The sequence below is a fragment of the Artemia franciscana genome, chromosome 6, assembly GCF_032884065.1.
Source record: "Artemia franciscana chromosome 6, ASM3288406v1, whole genome shotgun sequence".
In the NCBI taxonomy this organism is placed as follows: domain Eukaryota; kingdom Metazoa; phylum Arthropoda; class Branchiopoda; order Anostraca; family Artemiidae; genus Artemia; species Artemia franciscana.
The window spans coordinates 17241152-17267806 of NC_088868.1; the positions used below are offsets into that span (position 1 = coordinate 17241152).

Sequence of the window (26655 nt, forward strand, 5' to 3'; positions counted from 1 at the left end):
ACGTTTTGGGTCTGTTGGAATGTTACTATTCCATGTTTTAGTTTGTTCAATGAACTAGTGTCGATGAATCTCTTCTGAAAAGCCTGTTGCAATAACTCTATTGAGTTAATTGTCGAGGTGGCTTCTGTTCCTACGGTATTTTCAATTTGTTTTAAAAACGTCAATGCCTGTCCTTTTAGTCTTAAGAGTAGCATGTTTTTTAATGCTTTTAAGTCAATTTTTGTCATTTCCACAAATTGTCCTAAATGGATGTTGAATTGATCCACATCCGTATCCCCTTCATACTCAGGTAATGATTTGGCAATTTCTACCGAAGTTGCAATAATTTGTTGCGCTTTTCTTGTTCCTGAGTCATATTTGTTATTTTAGTTCAGTTTTTCTTTAAAGAATTATTGACGGTATACGGTATATAAAAATTTAGTTTTTTTTAAATTCTATTGGGATTTCATTTTAACTATTGAAGATTCGAATTATTTTTAGATGGGGTACACACATAAAAAAAACACATAAGTAGAAAATAAAATTATACTGCACTTAAAAATCAAAAATAATTTGTAAATAATCATATTTGTCTATGGTAGTAGGCAGTCATATTGTCAGGCACATACAGTTCCTTTAATGTCTTTATTGAAGGCCGCTCCACTGTTACGGGGGGGGGGGGGTTCTTATGAAGTATAGTTAAGGGGTTGTGCAAATTTGCACATGGGAGCAGGGTAAATAAGGGGTATAGACTGAGAGGGTTCTATAGACAAATCTCTATAACCATGGAGACAGAATCATTATCCTGATGTTCAGGTCCCCCGAGTTGTGCAGATTCCCTTGGGAACGATCCTACAGACAATAGGAACTGTACCTGATACCTTGACTCATAGACAAAGACAATTATTGACAATAACTTTATTTTCTTACTTCATATACAACTTCAGATAAAATGACTTCAATATGAGTTAGCTTTATGTTGTGCATCAAAGACAGAACTTTACTGAATACTCTCCTGGTTTCCAGGTCTACCTTATGTATCCAGAATCAACCCGGATTTCTAAATTGAGAACTTGGTAGATTGACCTCAGAAATGTTGCAATACAACTGTTCTTTTTATTCTCCAACATATGGTCTAACGTCCTTGCAAAAGATTTATTTTTACAACGAGGATTTTCACCTCTAGTTCGTTGACCAAACCAGTAATAAAAATCTGGTTTCTAATTGGCTTTAATCAAAAGTTACATTTTTGAATCCAATTTTGATAGTTTAAAAAGTATCATTTTTTCTTGCTGTAAAACTCGTGCCAAAAGCACGAATCCTATGGGATGATGGATTTAAACTTTAAAATCTTTAGACGTTTAAAAGATTCTTATTTTAAAACTTTCTAAAGTGAACAAAAGAAGGATTTGGCTCTGAGTTCTGTAATTGGGAGGGGGGTTGCTGGTCCATATGTCACACCGAGAATTGACGCCATACCAGCAGAAACGTACTAGGCAAGCCCCAGGTTTCTTGCACTGAACCTAGAAAAACTGCTCAAGAAAATTTGGACACAGGAGATTTTTCCACACGATTGGAGATTTTCAACTATCATCCCCCTGTACAACAAAGGGGATAAAGCTGAATGCAAGAAATGCCCGGGGATACCGCTCATAAGCATCACTGCCAAAAATTTTGCCATGATTCTACTCAACTGCTTCAGCTGAATTCTGTGTTACTGCTTCAGTGTTAATGCTCATCGATCATGTACGTACTTATGTCAAATTTTAATATTTTACTTTACTCAACGCTATTAAATCGGCATTTAAATCCTCAGGTTTGTTTGCTACATTGAATAGCTTTGGGTGTGCATAAGCATACTCCTCTGTCAAAGTTGAAAATACTGTCGGGATTGGTGTCTTAAGTGAAAGAGCATCTAGTCTAAGGATAAAATATTTCTCGCAAATCCTGGCTTATGGAGCCAAGCATGCTCTATATGCACATACCTTTGCTGAGAAGTCATCCTGTCCCAATGCCCATTCATCATGGAATCAGTTTCAACTGGAGGTCCCAAACTGGAATCAACATTCGCTTTATGCATATCCCTTTGCTGAGTCTCCCCCCCCCATGGGAAATGAGTCCTCAAAGCTGTCAAGTAGAATTTATCTCTATTAGTAAAGATTTGATTCCTAATTACGAGATCCAGACTATTTTGGCTGAACACATCTCAAAGGCTTACCCCAACTATAGAAAAATATATACAGAGGGATCTGCCCAGAGGGAAAGAGCTGGAGCATGTATCCCATCCCTGAATTTGAACATTTTTTCTCCTCCCCCATTGGGATCTTCTATCTTGTCTGCTGAATTATGTGCCATCCGCCTGGCCCTGGATGCAGTTATAAATTATAAAATGGAATCTGAAAATCTACTCTGTCTCTCCGACTCTAAATCAGCATTACTACTGATCCAAAATATTAATAGAATTGCTAAAGACAAAGTATAAAATATAATGATATGGCTGATTCTCTAGCAGCAAAGGCTTCTATGTTACCTCCTACTCCTTCCTCTGACCTTAATTCACGAGATATTATCAGGCAAAGATCCAAAGTTAAACAAAGTAAATTAATGTTATCTCCATTTCATACAAAATTAAATACAGTGCTATATTACCGGCTGAAATCAGGTGCCCTACTTCTAAATAGCTTGTTATTTAATTGGAAGCTACATCATTCCCCTTTATGCCGAATCTGCTTTTCAGCAGAGGAAACGACCAAGCATATTTTATTTGATTGTCAGGCTCAGAGTGAGGAGACTGTTGCTCTTAAGCGTTTCTGCTCCTTTGCTAAGATACCAAATACTTATACAGCTATCCTGGATTCTAACCTGCCATGGGAAATTGATCGTAAGATATTAAAAGCAGCAATTGATACCTTAAAGAAGAGAAATATTGTTTAATAATTATTAAAGCTTGAAGAAGTCTATTTTTAAAGAGACGCGATTTATCCATAGGTTTTGATTGTGCAGAAGAGAGCTGGAATGAATAGGAAGAGCCGTATTGGTACCGGTCGGCCTAGTGCCTTAAACTGCTGGGGACAGGTAGCTCAGGTACTCGCACTTCCCACAATCAATAACAGTGTATTATTGTTCATAATTGTATATATCCATTGTTTGCCGACTGGAGGAGAATAGCGCTTCCAGTAGCTAGTTTTTCTGGAGAAGAAGCCAAAGAGGTGAAAGGAATTGCTGTTAGTCCATATACCTCCCTACAATTTTTGGAACTGGAACATTGGTTCTGGGCGATTGGGAGAATAATATGGCCTAATTTGGTGAAATGGTGGAATCTGATTGCAAAATTTCGTAAGAAGTGGCATTTTTTTCCATCTCTATGTCTTTCGCTCAAAAACAAAAAGAAAACGACAGAAAAAGAAGATTTTTCTTTCTGTATGCTATGTTTGCTTCCTGTAAAGATTGAAACACTTTCCTTCTAATTTTGGCAAGCGACGTTAGTTTTAAATTATACAAACGCTATTTCATTTAAAAGAAGAAGAAAATTACTATTACTATCGCAGAGTGCGAAAGCCGAGCATATTTTCTCTACAACAACAAAAAATTACTATTTATCATAAAAAAATGGCAGTTTCTGCGCTTAGAAGACTAATGGCTGAATACAGACGTATTTCTTTAAATTTAAAGCTTGGAGTGGCTTTTAGTTAAACCATATAGGGTAGCCTATAGACAATGCATTACTGGCCCAAAGGCCTTAGATAGAATTTCTTCCTGTCCAATAGTCGGTAAATAGGCCTATAGCTTATGGTGCAGGCCAAATATAGAAAAGTTAGGGTAAAATTCTAGTTGCTTGACTTTTGGTCATCTTGGAAAGGGGTTAGGTTAGGAATATGAAACTTTCAGAGATGAGTCTAAAGGCTAAAGTATGTCTGGGGAAAGTATTTTGAATTACCCATCTCCACTCCTTCTTCCTCTAGAGGGTCATGACCTTTGAAAATATGTGTTTTATAAAAGTGAAACCTTGCAAAATAGATCTTCTGCTTGAATGAAGTAGGCTACAACAAAATGGTTTTCAGCTTCACAACTTTGCTCAATCCCACTTTATAAGGTTTTAAAGATAATGCAAATACATTTCCTAAATTTTGAAAAAAAACAACATTGATATGACCCACAATTCTATTCAAATAACAGGAATTGTATTTTCAGAACTAAATTCAGAGAAAAAGCAACTAGTAACTGAAAATTAAGGTAAAATGTTGTTTTTTCAAAATTTTAATAGGAATAGAACTATCATGTAGGCAAATTTCAGGGCCCTCCAGAGGGAGAAAGAGTAGAGATGGTTACTTTAAAATACCTTCCCAGGATATACATTAGCCTGTAGACCAATCTCCAAAAGTTTTATTTTCCTAACCTAACCCCTTTCCAAGATAGCAAGAAGTCAATTAACTAGAATTTTACCAACTTACCTACAAGGACCTCTTTTTGGAAATGCCAATTACCCTATTTTGATGTATATACAGAAGACTGACTTTCTTCTGATTCTAAAAATGTAACTTTGATTGCTTGAAATTTATCCTTTAAATCAGACATGTTAAATGTAATTTTTTCTTTTCAATTGCTTTTCAAAACAGATACCAAATTTGTAATTTATGTTGAGAAATTATTGGTGAAATTTTTGCCAAGAAGGCAGGGTTCTTGTTACTGCCCTCACATTACATCATGCTGTAGCAAAATACAGGTTGTCCAAAAACCCCTTGCTTTTTTTCTGGAATACTAAAGAAAAGAGGTCTTTCACCATACTGGAATTATGACAAAACATTATTTTACCATAATTTTCAGTTAACAGTTCTTTTTTCCTTGTTTTTAGTTCTGAAAAATGCAATTCCTGCTGTTTCAGCTTAATTTTAGGTTTACTAAGCCTCACATTACATCATGCTGTAGTAAAATATGGGTGGTCAAAAAACCCCTTGCTTTTTTTCTGGAATACTAAAGAAAAGTGGTCTTTCCCAAAAAGAGGTCTTTCACATACTGGAATTTTGACAAAACACTATTTTACCTTAATTTTCAGTTAACAGTTCTTTTTTCCTTGTTTTTAGTTCTGAAAAATGCAATTCCTGCTGTTTCAGCTTAATTTTAGGTTTACTAAGCCTAGGACACTAGCTAAAAACAAGGAAACTTGTTAACAAAACAATTCTTACTTCATAACATCCAGAGCAATCTGAAAACACATTTTGAACTTGTTGCACAAGTTCAAATACTTCTTTCATTGTTGTACAATTTCTTTAACAAATTTCTGAAAAATAAAAATGGATTTGGTTGCATTTTTCTGTTTTCAAACACTCTATGTAATTAAATACCATCAGCAGTGCCATCTAATTATATTTGCAAATCACATTTAATAGTGATAAATTAGGTTAGGTTAAATGGTGCTTTGGAGTTTGCTTATAAACATTTTTCAAGACTTAGATATTTGACACAACTATTTAGAAATGTGATAGTAAAACTGGAAATACAAGACAGAAGTGAAGATAAGGTTCTCCCCATCCAAAATGTTTTAACTCTGATTGTTCTACATATTATGAAGCAAGAATTGTTTTCTTAACATGTTTCCTTATGTTCAGCTAGGGTCCTAGGCTTGTACCAAATTTTAAGCCATATCAACCAGTTTTTTTCTCTAGATTTGGTAAATGTATTTGCAGATCTTTGATATGTCATAAATTAGGATTGAGCAAAGTTGTGAAGCTGAAAACAGTTGTTTTTTAAGCACTTCATTTAAGCAGAATTACTTCTAAGCAGAATTTAAGAAGAATTACTTTAACTAGACTAGACTAAACTAGAATTTTACCAAAAGTATCATAATAAATTATAGAAGCTGATTCAAAAACAGATAAAAATGAGAAAATGAATTAAATGTGATTTCTTAGTGCTTGCTGCATATTATAAACTAAGAGTTGCATCAATTTTTGGCTAGTTTCTTTGTATAAACTAAGGCTTTATGAGACAATGAGAGAGGGCATGGGGAGGAATCACCAGAAACACTAACCAAACAATGAAATTAAACACAAAGTTAGCAAGGCTGCCTCATAAGGGATTTTGGGGGCAAGCTGGAATGCAGTTGTCTTGTTTTGGCCAATATCTTTAAAAGAGTATTATGGTAGGGAATCAAATGGTATTATTGTATTATAAAGGAATCTTGGCATAAGACTACCATTTTTAATACATATTTCTCACAAAAGTTTGCCCATACTATAATGTAAAGCAAAGTTGAACCTCTTTCCCCCCTCAAAATGCACAAACTTTTGTGTTTAACCTAAGAGCCCCATTGAAGGAGAGGAGCTAGAATGTAATTGTAACAGCAATGTAAATTGAAAATCACAGGCGTTTTTATTCCAATAAATAGGTTTTATTTCTTGTAATCTTGATTATTATGGTTACATCTTTATTTTTTACAAATAAAAACCACTTTGTTCAAAATACATATTGTTTTCAGGATGTATAAATGATTCAAGTCTTTAAGAGGCTTTGAGGGTGGGATTGCTCTTATTTGAAGTAGCTAATTTTAAAAAACTCCAAATAGCCTTGCAATATTCTTTTGTTGATGTTTATTGTTAGCCTACAACAACTAAAAAATACACAACTCGAAATACAAATCTTTTCAGTAAGCCTAAATCATGATCTGGGATTTAGAGAATTGAAGGGGCAATGGGTGTGTTCTCTTTTGTGGTTATTTTCTGTTATTTTAGACTTGAATTGAACATTTTTTGTAATTTCTGTTTGTTCTAAATTTCATTCATTTCAGATCTATTTCAATTATTTCCAAGGTTGCAATGACTATCCATTTTTATTTCTGTTTATTTTGGGGAAAGACTTGATTATATTTCTGATCATATTTCTTGATTATATTAGCTTTAATATGTTCCTATTTTGATTAAACTTATTTCTATGGATCTAAGCAGGGGTGTAACTGCAGTATTTTTATTGGAGGGAGGGGTGCAAGAGGGAGTCCACCTATAGATAGTCAATGAACATGGTCAGGGGAAAGCAGTGGTCATTCTGGCCTCTTCAATTTGCTTATACTTAGTAAGTATTAAGTATTATTATTCAAGTATTATAGTAAGTAAGTTACTGCCAACTGTGACCTCTACTTTATTTTAATAAAGATAAAATTGAAAAAAGAACTACAAAATCATTAGAAATGTTAGATTATTTATTTCAAATTTCCATCCTCTAAAATATCTGTGCCTCTGGCAAGTGCCTCCTCTCCTCTGAAACCACCCATGGACAAAGAGGTATTAAAAACATGAAAAACACAAGCCTAGATGTGTTTTAAAGACGTTTGAAAATTTTACTGATTCTGTTACAAATTTTCTCTCAGTATTCTAAGGAGAAATCAAGTCCCTTTGTTGAAAGGGGCCATCACAAATATGAGCCCAAGCTGAGGTTGGACAATTAATTGAATCATGTTTGTTGATTAATTTGGTCTAGTATGAGCTGGTTTCCCTGTTAAGATCATCTTCACTTTTTGTTCTTTTGCTACTATAAGAAGACATAGATAGGAATCAAATCTCTTTTCAATACCCTTTTCCTCTTGTTTTACTTTCTGTTGCTTTGTAAGCTTAATTCCAAGCCAAAGAAAGAAAGTAAGAAGGAGCTCTACCCTTTCTTGATTTTATTAGCCTGTTAGAACCAATTAAAATTGATACAAATTATATTTTTTAATAACATTATAAAACACATCAAAGTTGAGAGCTGAACAAAGTTGTGGTTAAGGAACCAAAAGTTTGGCCATCTTACATTGCTGAGCTTAAGGACGCGTTTACTCTCAATTAATAATTTACAGAATGCATAACAGGCCAGCTGTCCAAATTCTTGGACCACATGAGCACCTTTCCAGTTAGTGGGGGGAGGGGGTGTACCAAGCGGTTAAAAAGTAAGGATAGCCAGTTTCTCCCCTAAGTATTCAATATGATATTATTCTTCAACCAATAACAAAGAAAAGTTACTATTTAGCCAAGACATTAACTTGGTTAAATTCAAAACATTACAGAATACATAAATAAACAATACACTCACATCAAACAAACATAAAGTAAGTAGTAGACTCAGCTTTTACTAAGGTTGTCAGCAAGGAGTTGGTGCAGACACCAGTAGTGTACTGTAAACACTTTGGTTGGGTGATGGTGAGTTTGATAAGCTTGGATTCTTTGCCAGCTTTACTATTGATGTTAAAGTGCATATCTCCCTTCTACTTCCTTCAACTTGTGCATGCCATCATAGTAAACAAAATCTCGCTGTTATACTATGCACTATTCCAACAGCCCCAAGCAAAATGTCATTCAGGTGCATGTGATTTGAAAATGACATTGTAATAAATGAAAAGTATACCCTCTACATTACCATTGTTGAACCCTTCTAGTGGAAAATTGCAACCCCCTCATTGAACAACAAGGAAAAAAACTTTTTTTTTACATGGGCAGCAGTGATAATATATCTTCTTAGCTTTCTTCATTGCTATTGAGGCACTGGAACATCATAGAGAGTTGTTTAAGGATTCATAAAAGATAAAGTATTAAAAGAAAATGTGTGAATTACTATCTTACTTGTTGAGCATTGTGAACAGTTCTTGACAGCATTGCAGTAGAAACCTTGCATTAATGAATACTTACCAGGAATGCCATTTGGATGCGAAAAATTGACACATAGAGTTTGAAAATTAGCTCCCCCATTGTAACTTTGTTAAAAAGAATGAAATCTAGAAAAATAATACACATTTTTTTGTGAGTGTAAATCAGGCTATGGGAGATATACATTTCCGGAAGAAGGAGGTCCTAATCTATAAGGGAAATAATTTGACCTGAGCAAACATGGCAAAACAGGAAGCATAATACGTTTTCGCAATTTTGCCATTAGCTAGGTTTGCCTCTTTACTTGATGATAAGGTTTTGGATGCGGCATATTTGTATAAATATTAATTTGGAACATATTAGGAAGTGTAATGGACCCCTGTGTTTGCGTGTTTTTTTTTAATATTACAAATGAGGATGGATTAATTAAAAAAAACTCTGCTCATATAAAGAACAAAGTTGAAACTTCAAACAAGCAGTGGTTTAAAAGTTACTTGATAATCCCCCCCTTCCTCAACAATGCCCCTAGACCTAAGTTGTAAAAAAGAAAATATGTAAAAAGACAGTTTCCTTTGTCATAATATCATGTCAGGAAATAATATTCATACTTGACCTTTTGAAATTATAATATGAGGATACACTTCGTGGTTTATGTATTTTCAATGGTTATTGATATCATTAAACATTTGCAAAGAAACGAAGAGAGAAAAACTTGATGAAGAAAACAGACAAAACGAGACTTCAGCCTGTAGCAAAAAGACAAAAAAAGACACGGATATTTTGCCTGTATAAAAACGAGGTGTCTTCAGCATAAAAGAAGCAAAGATTAAAAAAATTAAACAAACCAAAAATATATAAAAAACCACCCCCAGTATTAAACTACAAATATTGAAAGACCTCTTGGGATACTGCTACTAATAGAGTTACTACTACTACTACTACTACTAATAACTCACTGCAGCACCAAGCCGCCTGAGGCTAACAAAGCTATGCACGCTCCTCCTCCAATCTACTCTATTTAAAGCCTCCCTCTTTACACCCTCCCAGGAAGTTCCCATTTCCTTTAAATCTTTATTTATGACATCCTCCCAACCCAGACAAGGACGACCTGCTTTCCGTGTAGCCCCAGACGGTTGGCCAAAAAGGACAATCTTTGGTAATCTGTCATCCTTCATCTGTAGAACGTGGCCTAGCAATCTCAACCTTTCTTTCATTATAGCCCCAGAAAGCGGGATTGAACCACACTTTTCGTACAACCTACAATTTGAAATACAGTCAGTCAGCTGGGTACCCAGAACAATCCGTAGGCAATTTCTCTGGAAAACTTATAGTAAATTTTCATCTGCTTTTCGGAGTGCCCATGCTTCAGAGCCATATTTTACCACTGTCATCACTGTAGCTTCCAATATTCTAATCTTGGTTTGTAGGCTTATCTTTCCATTCTTCCAAACTTTTTTTAACTGTGAAAAAACACCCTGAGCTTTAGCTATTCTACTTTTAACATCTTCACTGCTCCCACCATCTTTACTAATAATACTACCAAGGTAACTGAAGCTCCCAACCTGATCAATCGTTTCGTTACCTAATGTCACCTGTTCATCTTCACTTATTCCTAGCCTTAGTGACTTAGTCTTCTTAACATTAATTTTCAAGCCTATTTTAGCACCCTGAACTCGTAAAACCTCTAAAAATTCATTCATTTTGCTCACACTTTCATCTAATATGCTTAAATCATCAGCATAATCTAAGTCCAGGAGCGTTCTTCCTCCTCATTTGATTCCATGGTCTCCAATTGCCTTTTCTGTGCTCCTTAAGACGAAGTCCATCAAAATGATCCATATAAAGGCGGATAGAACACAACCCTGCTTAACTCCTGATTTAATACAAAACCAGTTGCTAACCTCATTTCCTACCTTAACCGCAGCAGTATTATTCTCGTATATAGCACAGATCACTTTAATGTATTTTTCTGGTATACCATATAACGATAAGATCTTTGTTAACGCTGTCCTATCAACAGAATCGAAAGCTTGCGCATAATCGATAAAACTAAGGACCAAAGGTGTTTGACAACGAAGGGACTTCTCAATTATTAACCTAAGAGTGAAAACATGGTCGACACATCCTCTACCTTTTCTAAAACCGCATTGTTCTTCCCTTAAAACTTTGTCTACAGCATGTCTCAGTCTAAAAATTATCATATTAGTCAGTAATTTGCTACCTACAGAGACCAGACTAATGCCTTGATAATGACGACACTCACTCTTGTCACCTTTCTTATACAGTGGTTTAATTAAGGTTTTCCTAAAATCATTGGGTACTTCCCCTTTTTCAAAAATCATGTTCATAATCTTCAGTAGCTTATTCCTAAGCTCAGAGCCACCATATTTAAGGAACTCATTAATCATACTATCAGCACCTGGGGCCTTATTATTTTTTAATCCTTCTAGTACTGTCGCTAATTCTTCCTCACTAAACAAATCTTCCTTCACATCCAAGGTATCACAAACTTTTTCATTTTCATCTATATCTTTTCCTGCAACTGTATCTCGGTTTAGCACATTCTCAAAATGTTCCACCCATCTTTCTTTAACTTTTTCCTTATCACTAATTGTGGCCCCATTCTATCTTTAACTGGGACTAGTCCGGATTGGCTACTCCCTTTCAATTTATTAACATGCCAGTATAATATTTTACTATTATACCATCTAGCTGCATCTTCCAGATCCTCGGCAATTTTATCCATCGCCTCCATTTCACATCTCCTTAGTTCATATTTTAATGCTTTCTCCACTTTCTTTACATTCCTTCTGTTTTCATGCGACCTATCACTCAGATAATTCTTATACAAACCCCTTCTACTCTCTATTAAACCTAAAGTTTTTTCACTAATATTCCTAGTTGCTGTCTTAGCACTCTTCCCTAGGACACCATCAGCAACTTCACAAATTGTTTTTCTGAAATTATTCCATCCATCTTCCACATTGTCAAATTTTAGACCCTCAAGTTTAGTACTCAACTGTTCCTGGAATTTTTTTCTCAAATTTTCATCCTGAAGTCTACCAACATCATAACTTTCCGGGAGGGAGTTACCCTTCCGAAATTTCAGCTTTAAATTAACCTTAGACACTACTAGATGGTGATCTTTGCTTGTAACATCAATAACAGCACTCCTATACACCCTAGTATCTTGTATTGATCCTGCTAGTCTTCTGTTTACAATAACATAATCAATAAGGTTTGCTGTCTTACCATCACGTGAATATCATGTCAACTTATGGGCCATTTTGTGACCAAACACCGTATTGGTTATAACTAGGTTGTTATACCTACAAAATTGCAAAAGCCTATAGACATTACTGTTTTCTTTTCCTACACCAAATTTACCTAGGCTAGGATACCATCTATCCCTATTTCTACCAACCTGGGCATTAAAATCTCCTAGCAAAAACACCATATTTCTACCTGGTACCCTGTCTATTTGCTCCTGTAACTGTAAGTAAAATTCATCTGAGTCACTAGTATCTCCATTAGTTGGTTCAATGGGGGCATATACTACTATAACTGATACCCTAAACTTTTTAGTCATAAAATGAGCAATTAGTATTCTATTATTAATACCTTCCCAGCCTAAACAAGACTTAGCAGCTTCCTTATTCATCATGAGCCCTACTCCCTGTCTATGTACCCCATCCTTCCTGCCTGAGTAAAGAAATTCTATGTCACCTAATTTCATGCTTCCTACCCCTGGTATATGAGTTTCTGAAACTCCTAATAAATCCAGATCAAACCGTCTGAATTCGTCAGTCAAAATGTCGATGCGATAGTCATTTTTTAACGTCGTAATATTCCAAGTTCCAATTTTCATGTTCTTTAAATCTTTGAAATTATTTTGGCCTCAAGAAAAGCAGTGATCCCAGATACCAGTGCAGGATGGGGACCAACATATCTTCTCAAGTCTACACCGAAGAGCTTAAGCCGGCTTAGAACCGGACAGCAAGAAGTCCCTGGGACCTCCAGTAAGTTGGAGGCTTTGTGCAATCCTGGGCCCATCTTGGTCACAACATGGTTTTCAGCACTTGGCGATGCTCTTCTATCAACAAGAGTCGACACGCGAAAGTATCAGTTACTTTGTTGTTTTTATACAGGCAAAATATATGTGTTGTTTTTTTTCAAGTCTCTTTTTGTCTGTTTTCTTTATTGAGTTTTCCTTTCTTTGTTTCTTTGTCATGGCTGACCACTTTTTCTTAAGATTTTTCATTTATTAAACGTTTGTAAGCAAATAGTTTTTTTTTTTGTAAAAGACTTGTTTTTCTTTCTAAGATATTTGGTTCAGTGGATTGACTTCAGAAGTAGCATCCTAGTTGCACATGTACATCTTTTTCAGTGATTTTTAATTCTTTTGAAGAGACAATACACATACTCTATACACTCCCTCCCAAAAAAGTGTAAAAAGAGGCTTTAAGTAAAAAATAGTATATTTTTGCCATTTTATCTCTCTTTAGTTTTGACAACGCATAGAATATATTGTTTAACTTTTTTTTTTACTTCTAGAACTCACAACAAATCCACCAGATGGAATTGTGGCTGGACCTACCAATGAAGAAAATTTCTTTGATTGGGAAGCTCTAATTTTGTAAGCCTTTGCTTTCCATGCTCTAATTTTATTGCAATCAGAATTGAGAAGGACCTATATAAATGTAGTTGGGATGTATTAAATTATTTAAATTTTTTTTTTTTTTTATCCATGATACACCTATGTGAAAAGGAAAATTCCTTTATTTTTATGGTAGAGAATTGTTTTGTTCAAAATCATGTTGAATGGCTTGTCTACTCCTTATAACTGTTTTCCTATAAATCAATCAAAAAATTTGCATTCCTTTTTTTGTAGTAACTCTTTTTCTGATATTCTTGTGGATATGCTGTTTTAAGTTAGGCCTTTCTCTGCTTGGGTAGCAGTTTGGCATAATATTCTTGTGATTGGGAGTTAGCTGGTCAGGCAAAGAGATTGCTTTGCTTGATCTTGTGAATTTTTGAAATTCACCCGATCTTTTTAATTTTTGACTGAAGATTTAGCCTTTGTCAAAAATTTAAGTTTCAATTCTGTATTTTTGTTCTCAAGCAGAAGATCTTGAAAGCACCAATGACGGTAAAAATGAAATTTTATTTGTTAAATTTGTTAGTTTGAAACTTTCACTACCCTATACATCTTGAAAAATTAGGAAAACCCAGGAACACAGTTTTGAAAAAAACTGGCATATGCCATTATGCTGTTTAATTGCTTAGTGGGTTGCAAAGTTGAAAATAGGCAATACATGTAAAAAGTCAACAAAAACTGAGCAAGAAAAAACATCATAACGGAGCTCTAGAAAGCATAGTTTTCTTGATTGCTGCAGCAGAAGAAAAATGCTGCTATTAATTAGTAGTAAACTGGGTAAAAAAGAAGTGACTGAATTTGTAGAATTATATAAGAATATATTCCTAACATCTTATTACCAAACATGAATATGAAAGAATTCTATATATTATAGAATAGCCAATAATTCCAAGTTGAGGATTAATATGGTTATTTTTAATCAATGGTTCCCAAATCTTGGGTCATGACCCACCAGTGGGTTGCAAGCAAATATTGAGTGGGTCATGGTTGCATGTAGATCAGCAATTGAAAGCCAAAATCTCGTTAATTGTCGATAATAAAACTATTTTTCAGCAACATACTTTCTGATAAATCAAAGAGTTCTTCAGTTGCTTTTGTTGACATACTAATTGGCAAGTTGTCTTCATATGGTTACAAATCCAACTCATTGAATTAAACTTTTTAATCTCTTCCCCAAAATAGTTATCTAAATTATTGTTTAATAGTGATAAATGAATGGAAGTTTCAGACAGTACGTTCATCTAAGGCTGCACTTGGTTATCAATAAAATTTTCAATTGTTCAAAGCAATCATACTTGCCATTATCAATGGAACTTTTTCACCATAAGCTCTTTAATGAATCCTGAAATTTTATTGTGAACAGCAAAAGCGTCTGATCCCTTTTAACTCCACAGTTGCAAATTGAGTTTGTTTAATTTGGAAAAAAAATATCCGTCAAATAAATGAGCTTGAGAATGAAGTTGTCTTCCAGTAGGTTCCAAGTAATTTCCAGTAAATTTTTTCTTCCAAGTAAATTGTAACTTCATTTCGCAATTCTACTAATCGTGCCAGTACTTTTCCTATGGATAACCAGCAAACTTCTGTATGCAGAAGAGGAAATTTATCATGGCTACCCATTTTTGAAATAGACTGCCTTGGTAGGGTTTTGTTTAAGTACAATTTGAGCTGAATCAATTTGAGAAATCATTGGGCTGTGCTTTGGAAACCAGTGCTGCTCTATGAAGTCCACAATGTGTCCACAAAGCTCAAGGACTTGGTTCAAGAACTCCAGTAACCACACTGCCATTTTTCCCGAATATAGCCCGCATACCATTATTGCATATACTGGCACATTCCTTCAACTATAAAGCAAGAGCCCAGTCAACTGGCCAGAGCCCAGTCAACTTTGGGAGCCACTGGTTTAAATTATTCAAGTTTAAACAATTTTAATTATTAGTTACTTGTTTTACATACAAGAACATCTTAGTAAAACCAATTATCCTATTTTATATATATATATATATATATATATATATATATATACATATATATATATATATATATATATATATATATATATATATATATATATATATATATATATATATATATATATATATATATATATATATATATATACATACACACATATATATATATTTATCAATTAGTCTCTCAAACTTTATTCACAGATCAAAAGAATACTTATATTCTTTGGATTTTGAAAAAAATTGGTTTTGTTACTTAATTTTTACTATGTAAGGTGAAAATATCAAATTCAGTTTTCGGCCTGTGATGGCAAGATGAAAATCTAGACTTGATGCATTTTCTGCGTCATAGAAGCATTTATAAAAAAAATGAGTTCTAACCACAAGGCTATTCTTCTAGTTTATGCCAATTTTGTAAACAAAATATAATATATGATCAATGTACTGGAGATTAAAAGATTGTGTTTGTCTGAGTTCTTACAAGTAAAAAGCATGATTAAATTGTGGACTTTGTTTCCATGTTTTTTTTTCACAATTCAGCATGCCAAGACTGTGCACAAAGCTTTTAAAGTAGATTTTCTGGTGCTATATATATATATATATATATATATATATATATATATATATATATATATATATATATATATATATATATATATATATATATATATATATATATATATATATATATATATATATATATATATATATATAGGATTGAGGAAGGGGGGGCTGCCCCTTCCTCAATCCTCTCTCTACAGTAAAGTTTTTAAGTTATCCAAAAATTTTTCTCATTTCAATTCAACGACTCTTGTGTTCGAGCAGTCGTTTTTAAAGAAATGTGTCAAAAATTCAATCTTTAGAATATAGAGCCAGGGTTGGGGATGAGATAGCCCACTTACATGCGGAATGATTTCTGTTCTTTTGAAGTTTTAACGTGGCTCCTGACTTCTATCTGAAAAAAAACTGTTCTTTTTTATTTGTTTTTCCTACTGTTTTTCAAATCATACCCCCTCCCTCCACGAAAAATTCTCCCCGTGGAAAATTCTCTGATATTTTCCCCGTGGATACTCTTGATGTGTGGAATCTGGTGGTGGAATTTTCATTAAGATAGTTTGACTTTTGGGGGTATTTTTCCTCTTTTCGGAAATCAGGCAAATTTTCTCATCTTTTGATGGATTACATTAACTTAATGACGTTTCTGTAGTTGGAATCAGCATAAAAAGTCAATTCTTTTGATGTATTAATTGTTATAAAAATATTTTTTCTTTAGACTTTTGGTTACTATTGAGCCAAGTTCATCCTCACTTACAGTCTGTCACCATGAACTGTTTGAAATTGCCCAGATGATGAACATGTCACACAATGATGAAATCAGTCATGCAAAGATTTTTAGTCTGTATGATTCGTTGACCCGAAGTCCTTAGGCCCGTAACCCCTCAAGCACGTACTCTCCGTGCTTCAAACATTAACGTGATGCTGGGTCTTGGTCATTCAGTGGTTATATAGGGTATTTTCCTCAATGATCTACTATGTATATAATTGACAGTTTTAGTAACGTAGACAATGCCAGTTGACAGAAATCCTTTAATTTGTGTCTAATAATGCAGCAAAGATATAAAACCAAATATTAAGCATGGTGGTCTTAGATGACAGAGCATTAGAATCTCGTTCTCGATGTCGTAGGCTCGAGAACATCATTAGGCTTTTTTTTAGAAAACATTTATTTTGGGGTATAAATTACATTTTAGGAGAAGAAAAATTGATATAAGACTTTTTTATGGCTGTAGAAGGATAAAGAGGTTGATTAAAGGGAAGGGGGAATCTTTTCTCGTCAAAAAACAGTATTTACGCAATTTTTCTGAAAAACTTTTCTCCATAATTGCAAAACTATTGGGCATTAAGTTTTTTTTTATTCTTATATCTGTTTTCCAATAGGCTTTACTGAAAGTTAGTATTATAAGATCAACAGTGATTTTGGTGTCAAGGCTCTTGGGGGGCAATTCCATATGAATTTCCAACCCTGAATTCAGACACTTTATCAGATTTTGCCAAGAAGCTTAGATTTCCAATTAAAGTGAGAAATTCCAATAAAAAATTGCAAACTCAATTTTGTAATTTTGTTACCTGTTTGCAATTTTTATTTATTTTGACTAAATTTCCAGATAGCACCTTATTTCTCACTAGTTTCCTCTAAAATATTAGTAAGGTCTACGTGACTGCATAAATAGTGTAGTTTACTCTTAATGAAACTCTTAAGTATCTCGTTTACTGCGAAAAAAGGAATTTTAGAATTTTTACTCAATCCCTGTCATCAAATTTATGAAGCTAGTGTCCTATTTGTGAGCATTCAAATATTTGTGCTTAAGTTTTTCTGTAATAAACTGAGGCATTTTCCTCCCATATATGCAAAGCACAATCTAATTTTATTAAGAGCCTTTACAAATTTACAAATTGATCAACCTTGATATGTAGTTGTGGCAAGATGCTCGTGGAATTAAGGAGAGGTTAACGGTATTCTTTCCCCAATATCCATGTTTTCTCTCTTTGGTCACTCTTTTCTTATCTGGCGATGCGTTTTGTCTCTACTACCCTAGAGGCAGAAGAAGCAACGATGTTTGGTAAGGCCACTTTGCTTTCAAAGGAGAAAGTTTACCGTTTTTGAGGCTACGCAGATTACGCATTGCCATTCAGGATAATTTGGTTTTGTCCGAAACCAAAGCTATGTTGTCATATCGTTCTTTCATTTTATTTAGTAAGAAGTTGTTGTTGAAGCCTATTTTTTCCATTACGCAGAAGAGCATAGTTCAAACTTTGCTTTGAGCTGCCATTAATTAGACACCAATCATCTAGAAAATATTCAGGAAGATTCAGTTTTTCCCAGAGTCCAAGATGCCGTGTCTGAATACAAGATTTTCTTCTTCAGTGTAAAAGGTTAGAAGATCCTTCTCTCTTGTATAATAGACGGTAATTTTGTACCTGGGTCAGGTAGATTCTGACCTTGAAGCAAGTGATTTAGAAGTTCCTTGTGACAAGTTGATATCTCTGGTGAGGTCATTTCCCTGATCTTGGTCAAAGTATTGATGTATTGATGATGTCTATCGTTGTCACCTTTAGTAGTATCAGAAGACTGGCCAGGGGGGTCAGTCACAGTACTTTTTCCGAGTGTGGGATTAGGCATCTTACAGAGTCCAGATCATTATAAGGGGACGTGTTATGTTTCCTCTGGTTGTTTAGGTATTACTTACATGGAACACTACAAATATTTTTATTGTTTTCTGTTAATGTGTATTCTCTGCATTTATAGAAAAAAAAATCAGGATGATCAGCTTCTGCTACTTGAACAGAACTTAATTTATTTTTGCTAATGAACACAAATATAGCAGACGATTTGATGTGTATAAACAGGTTCTAATACCCCACTGCTGTATATGACATACGATAAAGGAAAACCATTAAAAGTGAGGGAACAAAAGGACAAAGTAACAATTAGGACAAAAAGAAAAACTAAACAAAACGGTCGTTTCTATTATAAGCATATTTTATCATCCCTTTTAATAATCTATTAAAAACGATTCAATGGGCTTTCTTTTGCGTTATGAAAGGGATGAATTAGTTCATTTCATCCGAAACAGAGCGATAGAATTTATTATTTATTTCAAAAATATTGGTATTTTAGTCCAGTTTTCCAAAAAGAAGACTGATAATATGGCAAATATACAAGAACTTACACTTGCAAAAGTTTTCCACCAAGATCGCATGTAAGGCTTTTTAAGCTTGTTGATTGTAAATCTAGGACCAGTATTGTATAAAAAAAAGTCCAAAATCCTTCTTCGGCTACTTCTATTACAGCTACTTTTTCCAAGACTGACTTACTGAAAGCCAAACAGATTGCTTAGAAAATTGTCACTGAGCCTTTAAAAATTTCATTTTGTGGTCGATTTTCTACATTTCTGAATGAAACGAAATTATAAGAAAATAAAATATCGACAGAAATAAATGCCCTTTCCTTTAGTCACTCAGTAATCTCTGTTTTAAACTTGAATTTTTCTGTCATTATTCTATGTTTTGGTTTTAATATAAAGCCTTGCTGTTCTTTAAACGCTAAAAAAAACATTTCTAATGTCTAGAAAATCTGACTTTAAAATGACAAGAATTTGGGTACCATTTATTGTAGCCTATAAAGAAATTCACAAGTTTGACTTTTACTGCGCTACAAAAAATTTAGATGTTGCACTTGTTACCTGCTTACAAAACTTATGTTGTTATACGAAAACATATACATATATTCAGTGGAAAATCTTCGCAACAATATTCCAAGTAAAATACTTTATTTTTGAAATGTGTCTCATTAAAACACATCAGATCGTCTGAAAGCCAATAAAACTAGCTTTTTGACATAGCCTTTTCCCTTGAGTACGTTGTCAGCAACATAAAGTAATTTATCTGTGCGAAATTTTTTATTTCTTCTCAAAGTACTTCATAAAAATGCTAGGTGTTCCTTGGCTACTAAAGGGGCAAAAGAGACAAAAGCACCAATAAAAATATTTAGTAACGAACCGGTAACTAGCCCACTAAGGTCTATCATCAATTTCTGTTTATACAGCATTGTTGCCTAGGTCTCAAAAGATCTGCTAAATTTCTTTCATAGGCATAGGTTTGCTTACTCTACAAACCAAGGAATCAGTATCTATTTCAGTGATCCATCTAATTGGTTTAACGGGCGATAATTATCACCTGTCGATTTCAAATTACAAACATAATTTGAAGGCAAAGTTATCTACTATTTTTGTTTAAGCATTTTAACTTTAAAGGAGTATAAGCTTTTATAGATGAAAGCCAAAGCTAGCCAAAGCTAGGTAGACTTTAAAAATTAACAATGAAAAAATACGTAGGTTCGTTCAAAAGCATCTGGTTATATCAAAGTTTTTCATTAGGGTAGGTGGTCTACACAAATGTCATAGTTCTCACCCGGTTCTAAAAACAATGCATTAATATAAGGGCCGTGGTCGTTGGCAGCTTCGTTGGAGTATTCACTTCCTATTCCTTTATGAATTGATAAGTAACAACTAACAGGAAATATCGAAATTCGTCATGTTATAATGTGCATGAAAAGTTGGCAAGCTACATCGTTTTTTTCCTGAAGCATAGAGGCCGAATAAAACAAAAGATTTGCTATAATTTGAGTCGCAGGCTCACTGATGCAGGCAATTTAAAGGGATAATTTCCTGTATAAGTTTGAACCAAAAAACAAGCTTTTTACCCAAGTCTGCTCTGATGAAAAATTTTTCAATACCAGCCCTCCCAGAGCTATAGGGGTCATAGCTTCATACATTGTAACCGCACACAATTCTAAGCTACCTCATTTATATGTTACAAGACAGAGTCCAGTAAGGTAGAGAGTAAATGACCTCGCATAGTATAATTTCTTTTTGAAACTTCTGATGATGATTCTCTATAAGAAAGGAATCTTAATACTATGAATGAGTCATTGTAACATATTTTTTTCCAGATAGTCTTGGGGATATTGGAACTAGGAAAACAAGCAACAATTTTGGCAGGGGCTTTTAGCGAATAGGATTCAAGGGGTCGATACTCAACACTGCTGCACAAATGAAAATGAGGACTATTGCCTTCGATAGCATTTATGTAATTTTGATTCTCCTCCAATAAGCAGCTGCCTGCTATTGACAATCTTGATTTTGGAAGAATGCTTCCGAACTTGTTTTTGAGGCTCCCGTAAATTTTATAAACAGGGAAAGGATTGGTACCAAAGGAGTCCCCTTTATCAGCTACTCCTGTGTGTTATAGATTCGGACAAAATTGTGTTTTTATTCCAAGAATCTCTTTAAGTTGAAACAACTCAGTGTGTTGAAAATTTCTGTTTGTAGAGGCCTCAAGGCAATGCAACTGTCTTTTATGAGTGGAAAAGCCGCGTCTAAGGTCCCAAAGACTTCCATGAACTATTGTGCTGTAACCTATCTTTGTGAGAGGAAGGGCTTTATTCTCCCAATGATTTATCTGACTTTCCCTAACAATCTACTGTTTATCTCAATTTTCCTTGTGATTTTGGACTTGGAAGTCATAAGCGCCAGAATTACCGTCAGGCGAGCTGAAGTTAATCGCATGTGACTTTTGTGGTTATATCGTCTAACGACGATTCGTCCCAATGATCTTGAATGTGTATGCTTGATTTGTAGAAAACCTGGTGCTTTTTCCAACTATTAACCAGAAGAGAGATGTTGCTGTTGCCAGGAGGAATGGTAACAGTGAGAACCTTCCGTTTCGAATCTTAGATATTTTCTGAAACTTGTGCTGCTTCTTGCTCTTGTGTGGGACATGGAGCATTGGTTACAAGTTTTCTGGGGTGCATAGCTCTGTTGCTGAATGGCAGAAGATGGTTGGAAATCAACCCTTTCAGCGTTTGTTATTCTTCCTCAACATTCTATAAGAACATATGCATTCTTCCCGTATCCGTATTATTGGGCCTGATACAAAGATAGTCATTGTTGTTTTGACATTTCGTTATTGTCGAAGGATTGCGGAGTAAATTGATATGTTATATTTGAAGTGCTTCCTGGTTGTATCTCTTTGCCTGCTGGCTGAAGCTTGCCTCTCTTAGAGGTCTCTTAAATGTAACACGTTGTGATGTTGCTTGAATAGGGGCTTGTATTCTAATTTGTTTTAGTAGCTCAGCCCCAAATAAACAAGAAGTTAGAAAGGATTTACGCCTCAGAGCGTTTCTGATGTTCATAGGCGCATCTTCTTTTGAAGTAAATGAACCAGGTCTTTCTAGTATCAAGTCTACCGCCAGGGTTGATGCGGAAGACGTTAGTTTTTGGTGCCATAAATTAACTAACTGCAGAAGACATAATACCACTGACAGATAAGGTGATCTGAATTGCACACCTGCATTATGATTTCCAAAATCTGGTCTAAATATGACAACAATTTTAATCAAATCTACGACTTTTCTTCAAGTTTTCACAGCTTGGTTATGCACTGAAATTAGAAACTATGGCCGATATTTCACTTCTTTCTTGAGAAGTGCAAAAATCAAAGAGTCGCTTTAGATGCCAAAAGGCTCTAGTTCAAAATTTGTATTGTGGCATTCGTAGAATTTTCTAAGATAACTCCAGCTTTTGGCTCCAACGAACATGCTGAAAGGAAGAACTGTATAATCCTGCTTGTAGCCGTTTCAATTTTTCTCTGTTAGCAGACTGGGTTAACTTAGACCAGTGTGCTAAATAAATAGAAAATAATAGTTCAAATAGAGTTAAATCTTTTTTTTCGCTATTCAGCAGCTTAATAGGTGACCGTCATCAGCTGATGACGGTCACTGTATATGTAATCGAAATATGTAGTATTTCTTGATTGTTTTTTCACTGTCTAGTAAAAGAATTTATCTCTATTTGAACTGTTATCTATCGACATGGAAAGGCAGCGTGGTCTTCAAAAATACCTATAATAAGAGAAGATTTTTCAAAAAGTATTGTGGGGGTGGGATTATTATATAGCAAGCAAGCTAAACCAGAATCAAAGGAGCTATTAGAACTATTAGAGATTAATGCTTCATTTATGTCTTCTATATGCTAGTGTAGTCGTTTTTTTTAGATTGTGATGAGTTCTGCCCACATAGTAACTGCCACAGTCGCATGGTATTTGATAGACCCCTCTTTGGCGTTTAACTGGGATTTTATCTTTACCGGAGTTTAAGAAATCTAAGATTGTAAAATTATTAGTAAAAACTATAAATTATGATTGCATCGGGCCGTTAGAAGGAACAGGCATTACGGTTCTTGCTTACGAATCGCCCCTTGTGCTCCTAAAGACGTCTCCGAATGTTGGAACTTTTGAGTCTCTGAGCAACTCATCTCTAAAGTTAAACTGTTCCAATTTTCTTGTTTAACGCCTCTTTGGCTGTAGGCACCCTCTGACCGAATTTCAATGGAATAGACCCTTTTGTGTGGAAAGTAAGTGGCTCAGACGTGAAGAAAGCCTCTGAAAATCCAATGCACTTCGTGCCCTTAGCCTGTAACTACTTGCCTGAAAAGTTCCAAGGAGGTTTGAGGTCAGATTAAGGGAATATTTTTCTGAAAATAGTCATTCTCAAGTGCAATCGACCGAGGGTACTTTCACCATAAACTTCAAGTCGATTTGTAAATAAAATGCATATCCGCCTTGTTTTTGACTTAAACAAGGTGCCACATGTCCAACACTCTTCTTAAAATATCGTTGTGGCAGGAGCGGGGAGAGGATATTGAAGGGGCAACCCACTTTGGTTCCACAATCAAACCGTGCATCATTCTGATCTAAGATTAAAAATCCCTGTGTCATTCTGATTCCAACGATGTTCCTATTAGTACTACTAAGAAATGACAGAAAGGGAACCACCAATTTCTTTAGCTATGAGAGAACTATTATAGTCTAGAAGGCTAAATGGACGCCGCTCTTTTTCCTCAATCATGATCATACAAATAAAACCATAAACACAGCTGAAATAACAAACTAAGAAAAGTTTTTTGTTTTAAAAGAATATTTTGGTAATGGGGCTTAAAAAATAATCACTTATCTTTAGCACTTTTAGATTTTAGTTTAATTTCAACCTGAAACTGCTCAAAATCAGATAACATAGGATTTATTTTCAGAAGGCTATCACAAGCTTTAATAGAGCCGAATTTGCTTCGTATGTCCATTAAGAAAAACGAACCAAAAAAAAACAAACAAAAACAATACAGCAAGATTAAAGCAAAAGGAACATCAATCAAGAATAAAAATGGTCAATAAAATCTTAACGTATTAAAAAATTCATGTCCAAGAACTAAAATGGACTTCGTGTGATTAATGACAAAATAAAAACATGGGGGGGGGGGTAAAACGATAATTCTTTATTACAAACAAATGTCACAGGCTAATAGAAAAAATTACCGAATTCGTATTCCAAGTCGAATACTGTAAGAATAAAAACACAAAAAACAATTGAAGTCAAAATGTCAATTAACAGTCAAGTTTAAATATTTACAATTAAAGAAAGGATTGTGCAAGCGACTGCGCGAAAAAGAAATAGAGCTCAAATAAGTACCACAAATGGGAAAAATAAAAGTGGCCTTAGATAAAAAAAAATGACTACTAAAATAAGGAAAAAAAAATTTAATTTTGGTTCAGGACCCATGTCCAAGAACTAAAATAGACTTCACGTGATTAATGGCAAAATAAAAACACAGGGGGGGGGGATAAAAAGATAATTCTTTATTACAAACAAATGTCACAGGCTAATAGAAAAAATTACTGAATTCGTATTCCAAGTCAAATACTGTAAGAATAAAAAAAAAAAAAAAAACATTGAAGTCAAAATTTCAATTAACAGTCAAATTTAAATATTTACAATTAAAGAAAGGATTGTGCAAGCGAATGCGTTAAAAAGAAATAGAGCTCAAATAAGTACCAGAAATGGGCAAAATAAAAGTGGCCTTAGATAAAAAAAAGTGACCCTAATTATTGTGACAACGCATCATCAACTAAAATAAGGGACAGAAAAGTTAATTTTGGTTCAGGATCCATTTCCAAGAACTAAAATGTACTTCATGAAGTAATGACAAAATAAAAATATAGGAGGGGGGATAAAACGATAATTCTTGATTACAAACAACTATCACAGGTTAATAGAAAAATTGCTGAATTCGTATTCTAAATCGAATACTTTAAGAATAAAAAAAAAACAATTGAAGTCAAAATGTCAATTAACAGTCAAATTTAAATGTTTACAATTAAAGAAAGGATTGTGCAAGCGACTACGTTAAAAAGAAATAGAGCTCAAACAAGTACCACAAATGGGCAAAATATAAGTGGCCATAGACAAAAAAAGTGGGCCTAATTATTTTTACCATACATCATCAACTAAAATAAGGGACAGAAAAGTTAATTTTGGTTTCAGGACACATATCAGGAATTATTAAGGTACTCCAGAATAAAAGGGAAAACGCTTTTTTGGAACCTCCAACGGCATGGATCGGAGAATAAGTTAGGATTGCTTAGGAGGCTAAGCGGGGGAGTCGGGGTCTAATAGGGTTGTGAAAATTGATGAAATGTCCTAAGTACGGGGATTAGAAATGGCGGATTTAAAAAAACGCAAACATATTTTTTGACCTTAGAATGTGGTAATGGGCGCAGATTTATGGAGGAAAAAGTATAGGATGTTGCTCTCTTTGTAAATGATCATTAGCGAAAGCTTTGGGACCGACTCAATTTTGTCGCCAAGTTCACTTGAAAGTTGCGTATGCCAGACCGGACATGCATATTCCAATAACGGCCTGACAAAGGGTAAGTAACCACGGAGGGAATGTATCTTAGGTCAGTTAAATTTATTTAACTGTTTAAACATGAATAGTGAAACATTTGCTTGTTTAACAATATTTGAAACATGTATGTCTCACTTGAAATTATTAGAAATTGTGACACCAAGGAATGTAACATGTTTCAACAACTTTTCGGATGGGATAGGGCTTAGGAAAACGGGGGTGGATTTCAATAAATTTATCGTCATTATATTTAATTTAATGGAATTTACTTTCATAATTAGATTCTTAGCTTCATCCAAAATATGGGTTAGGATTTCGAGGTAGTCACTTTTATCGTTCCTATGACATACTTCAAGGATCGATAAGGCATCCACATATTTCCACCTTTTGTAGAAATCTTTACCAATTTCATTAATCATAATTTGAAATAATAGTGATCCCAATAAGGTTCCTTGAAGAATTCCATAGTTAATATGAAGGGGGTCAGAGAAAATATTTTTGTATTTTACAACTTGTGATCTATTTGAGAGAATGATATTTCAATATTTACTAAGAGAGGATCAAGTTCAAAATCATCTAGTAATCAACGAATTATGATGCTGTCGTCAACCAAGTCAAACGCTTTTTGGAAATCGACTTAGACAAGGTTTAGCCAAACATTCGGTTTCTCTTGGTTGGTACTACTAGGATTGTATGTACTAAGCGCTCAAGGTAATGGGCGGTGGGAGTTTGGGTGGTGGAAGTTTTTCTTAAACTACCAAACTGTCGAACGTCAATTCGTGGACTAAATTTGCTTGCAGATAATCCTCTCTCATATAGACTTTCAAACCCCTTCAGTTCTGGCTGAAAGTACAAGCAAAAAATATTCTTTTTGGACCCAAGCAAGAATTCCATGCGACTTTCTAAATGCTCTTTTCATGTTCTTCAACCTGATCGAAGGTTAAAACTTTCTGTAAAAACTGCAGAGATTGTTACTTTCTTGAAATTGAAATAAGTGAAGTTGGTGGCATAAAAAAAGTAATAAAGTAATAAATAAATAAAAACAGGACAGCACAAAACTCTTGCTCCACTAACCACAATTACTATTAGCAAATAGTGTTCCTTGAGAAATATTCTTTACTAGAGTTTCTCTAACCAACCGTTAT

At 34.3% G+C, this 26655-nt stretch overlaps 1 protein-coding gene across 1 annotated transcript in view; it reads left to right on the top strand.

Annotated features, from left to right (window-relative positions):
- Nucleotides 1-3481: 3481 nt before the first annotated feature.
- LOC136028120 (ubiquitin-conjugating enzyme E2 G2-like) overlaps nucleotides 3482-26655 on the top strand; it is a 40191-nt gene continuing 17017 nt past the window's right edge. The window contains exons 1-2 of the mRNA XM_065705763.1: nucleotides 3482-3631; nucleotides 13143-13224. Coding sequence (XP_065561835.1) covers nucleotides 3589-3631; nucleotides 13143-13224 — 125 coding nt within the window. The 5' untranslated portion in view covers nucleotides 3482-3588. The remainder of the gene's footprint in view (nucleotides 3632-13142; nucleotides 13225-26655) is intronic.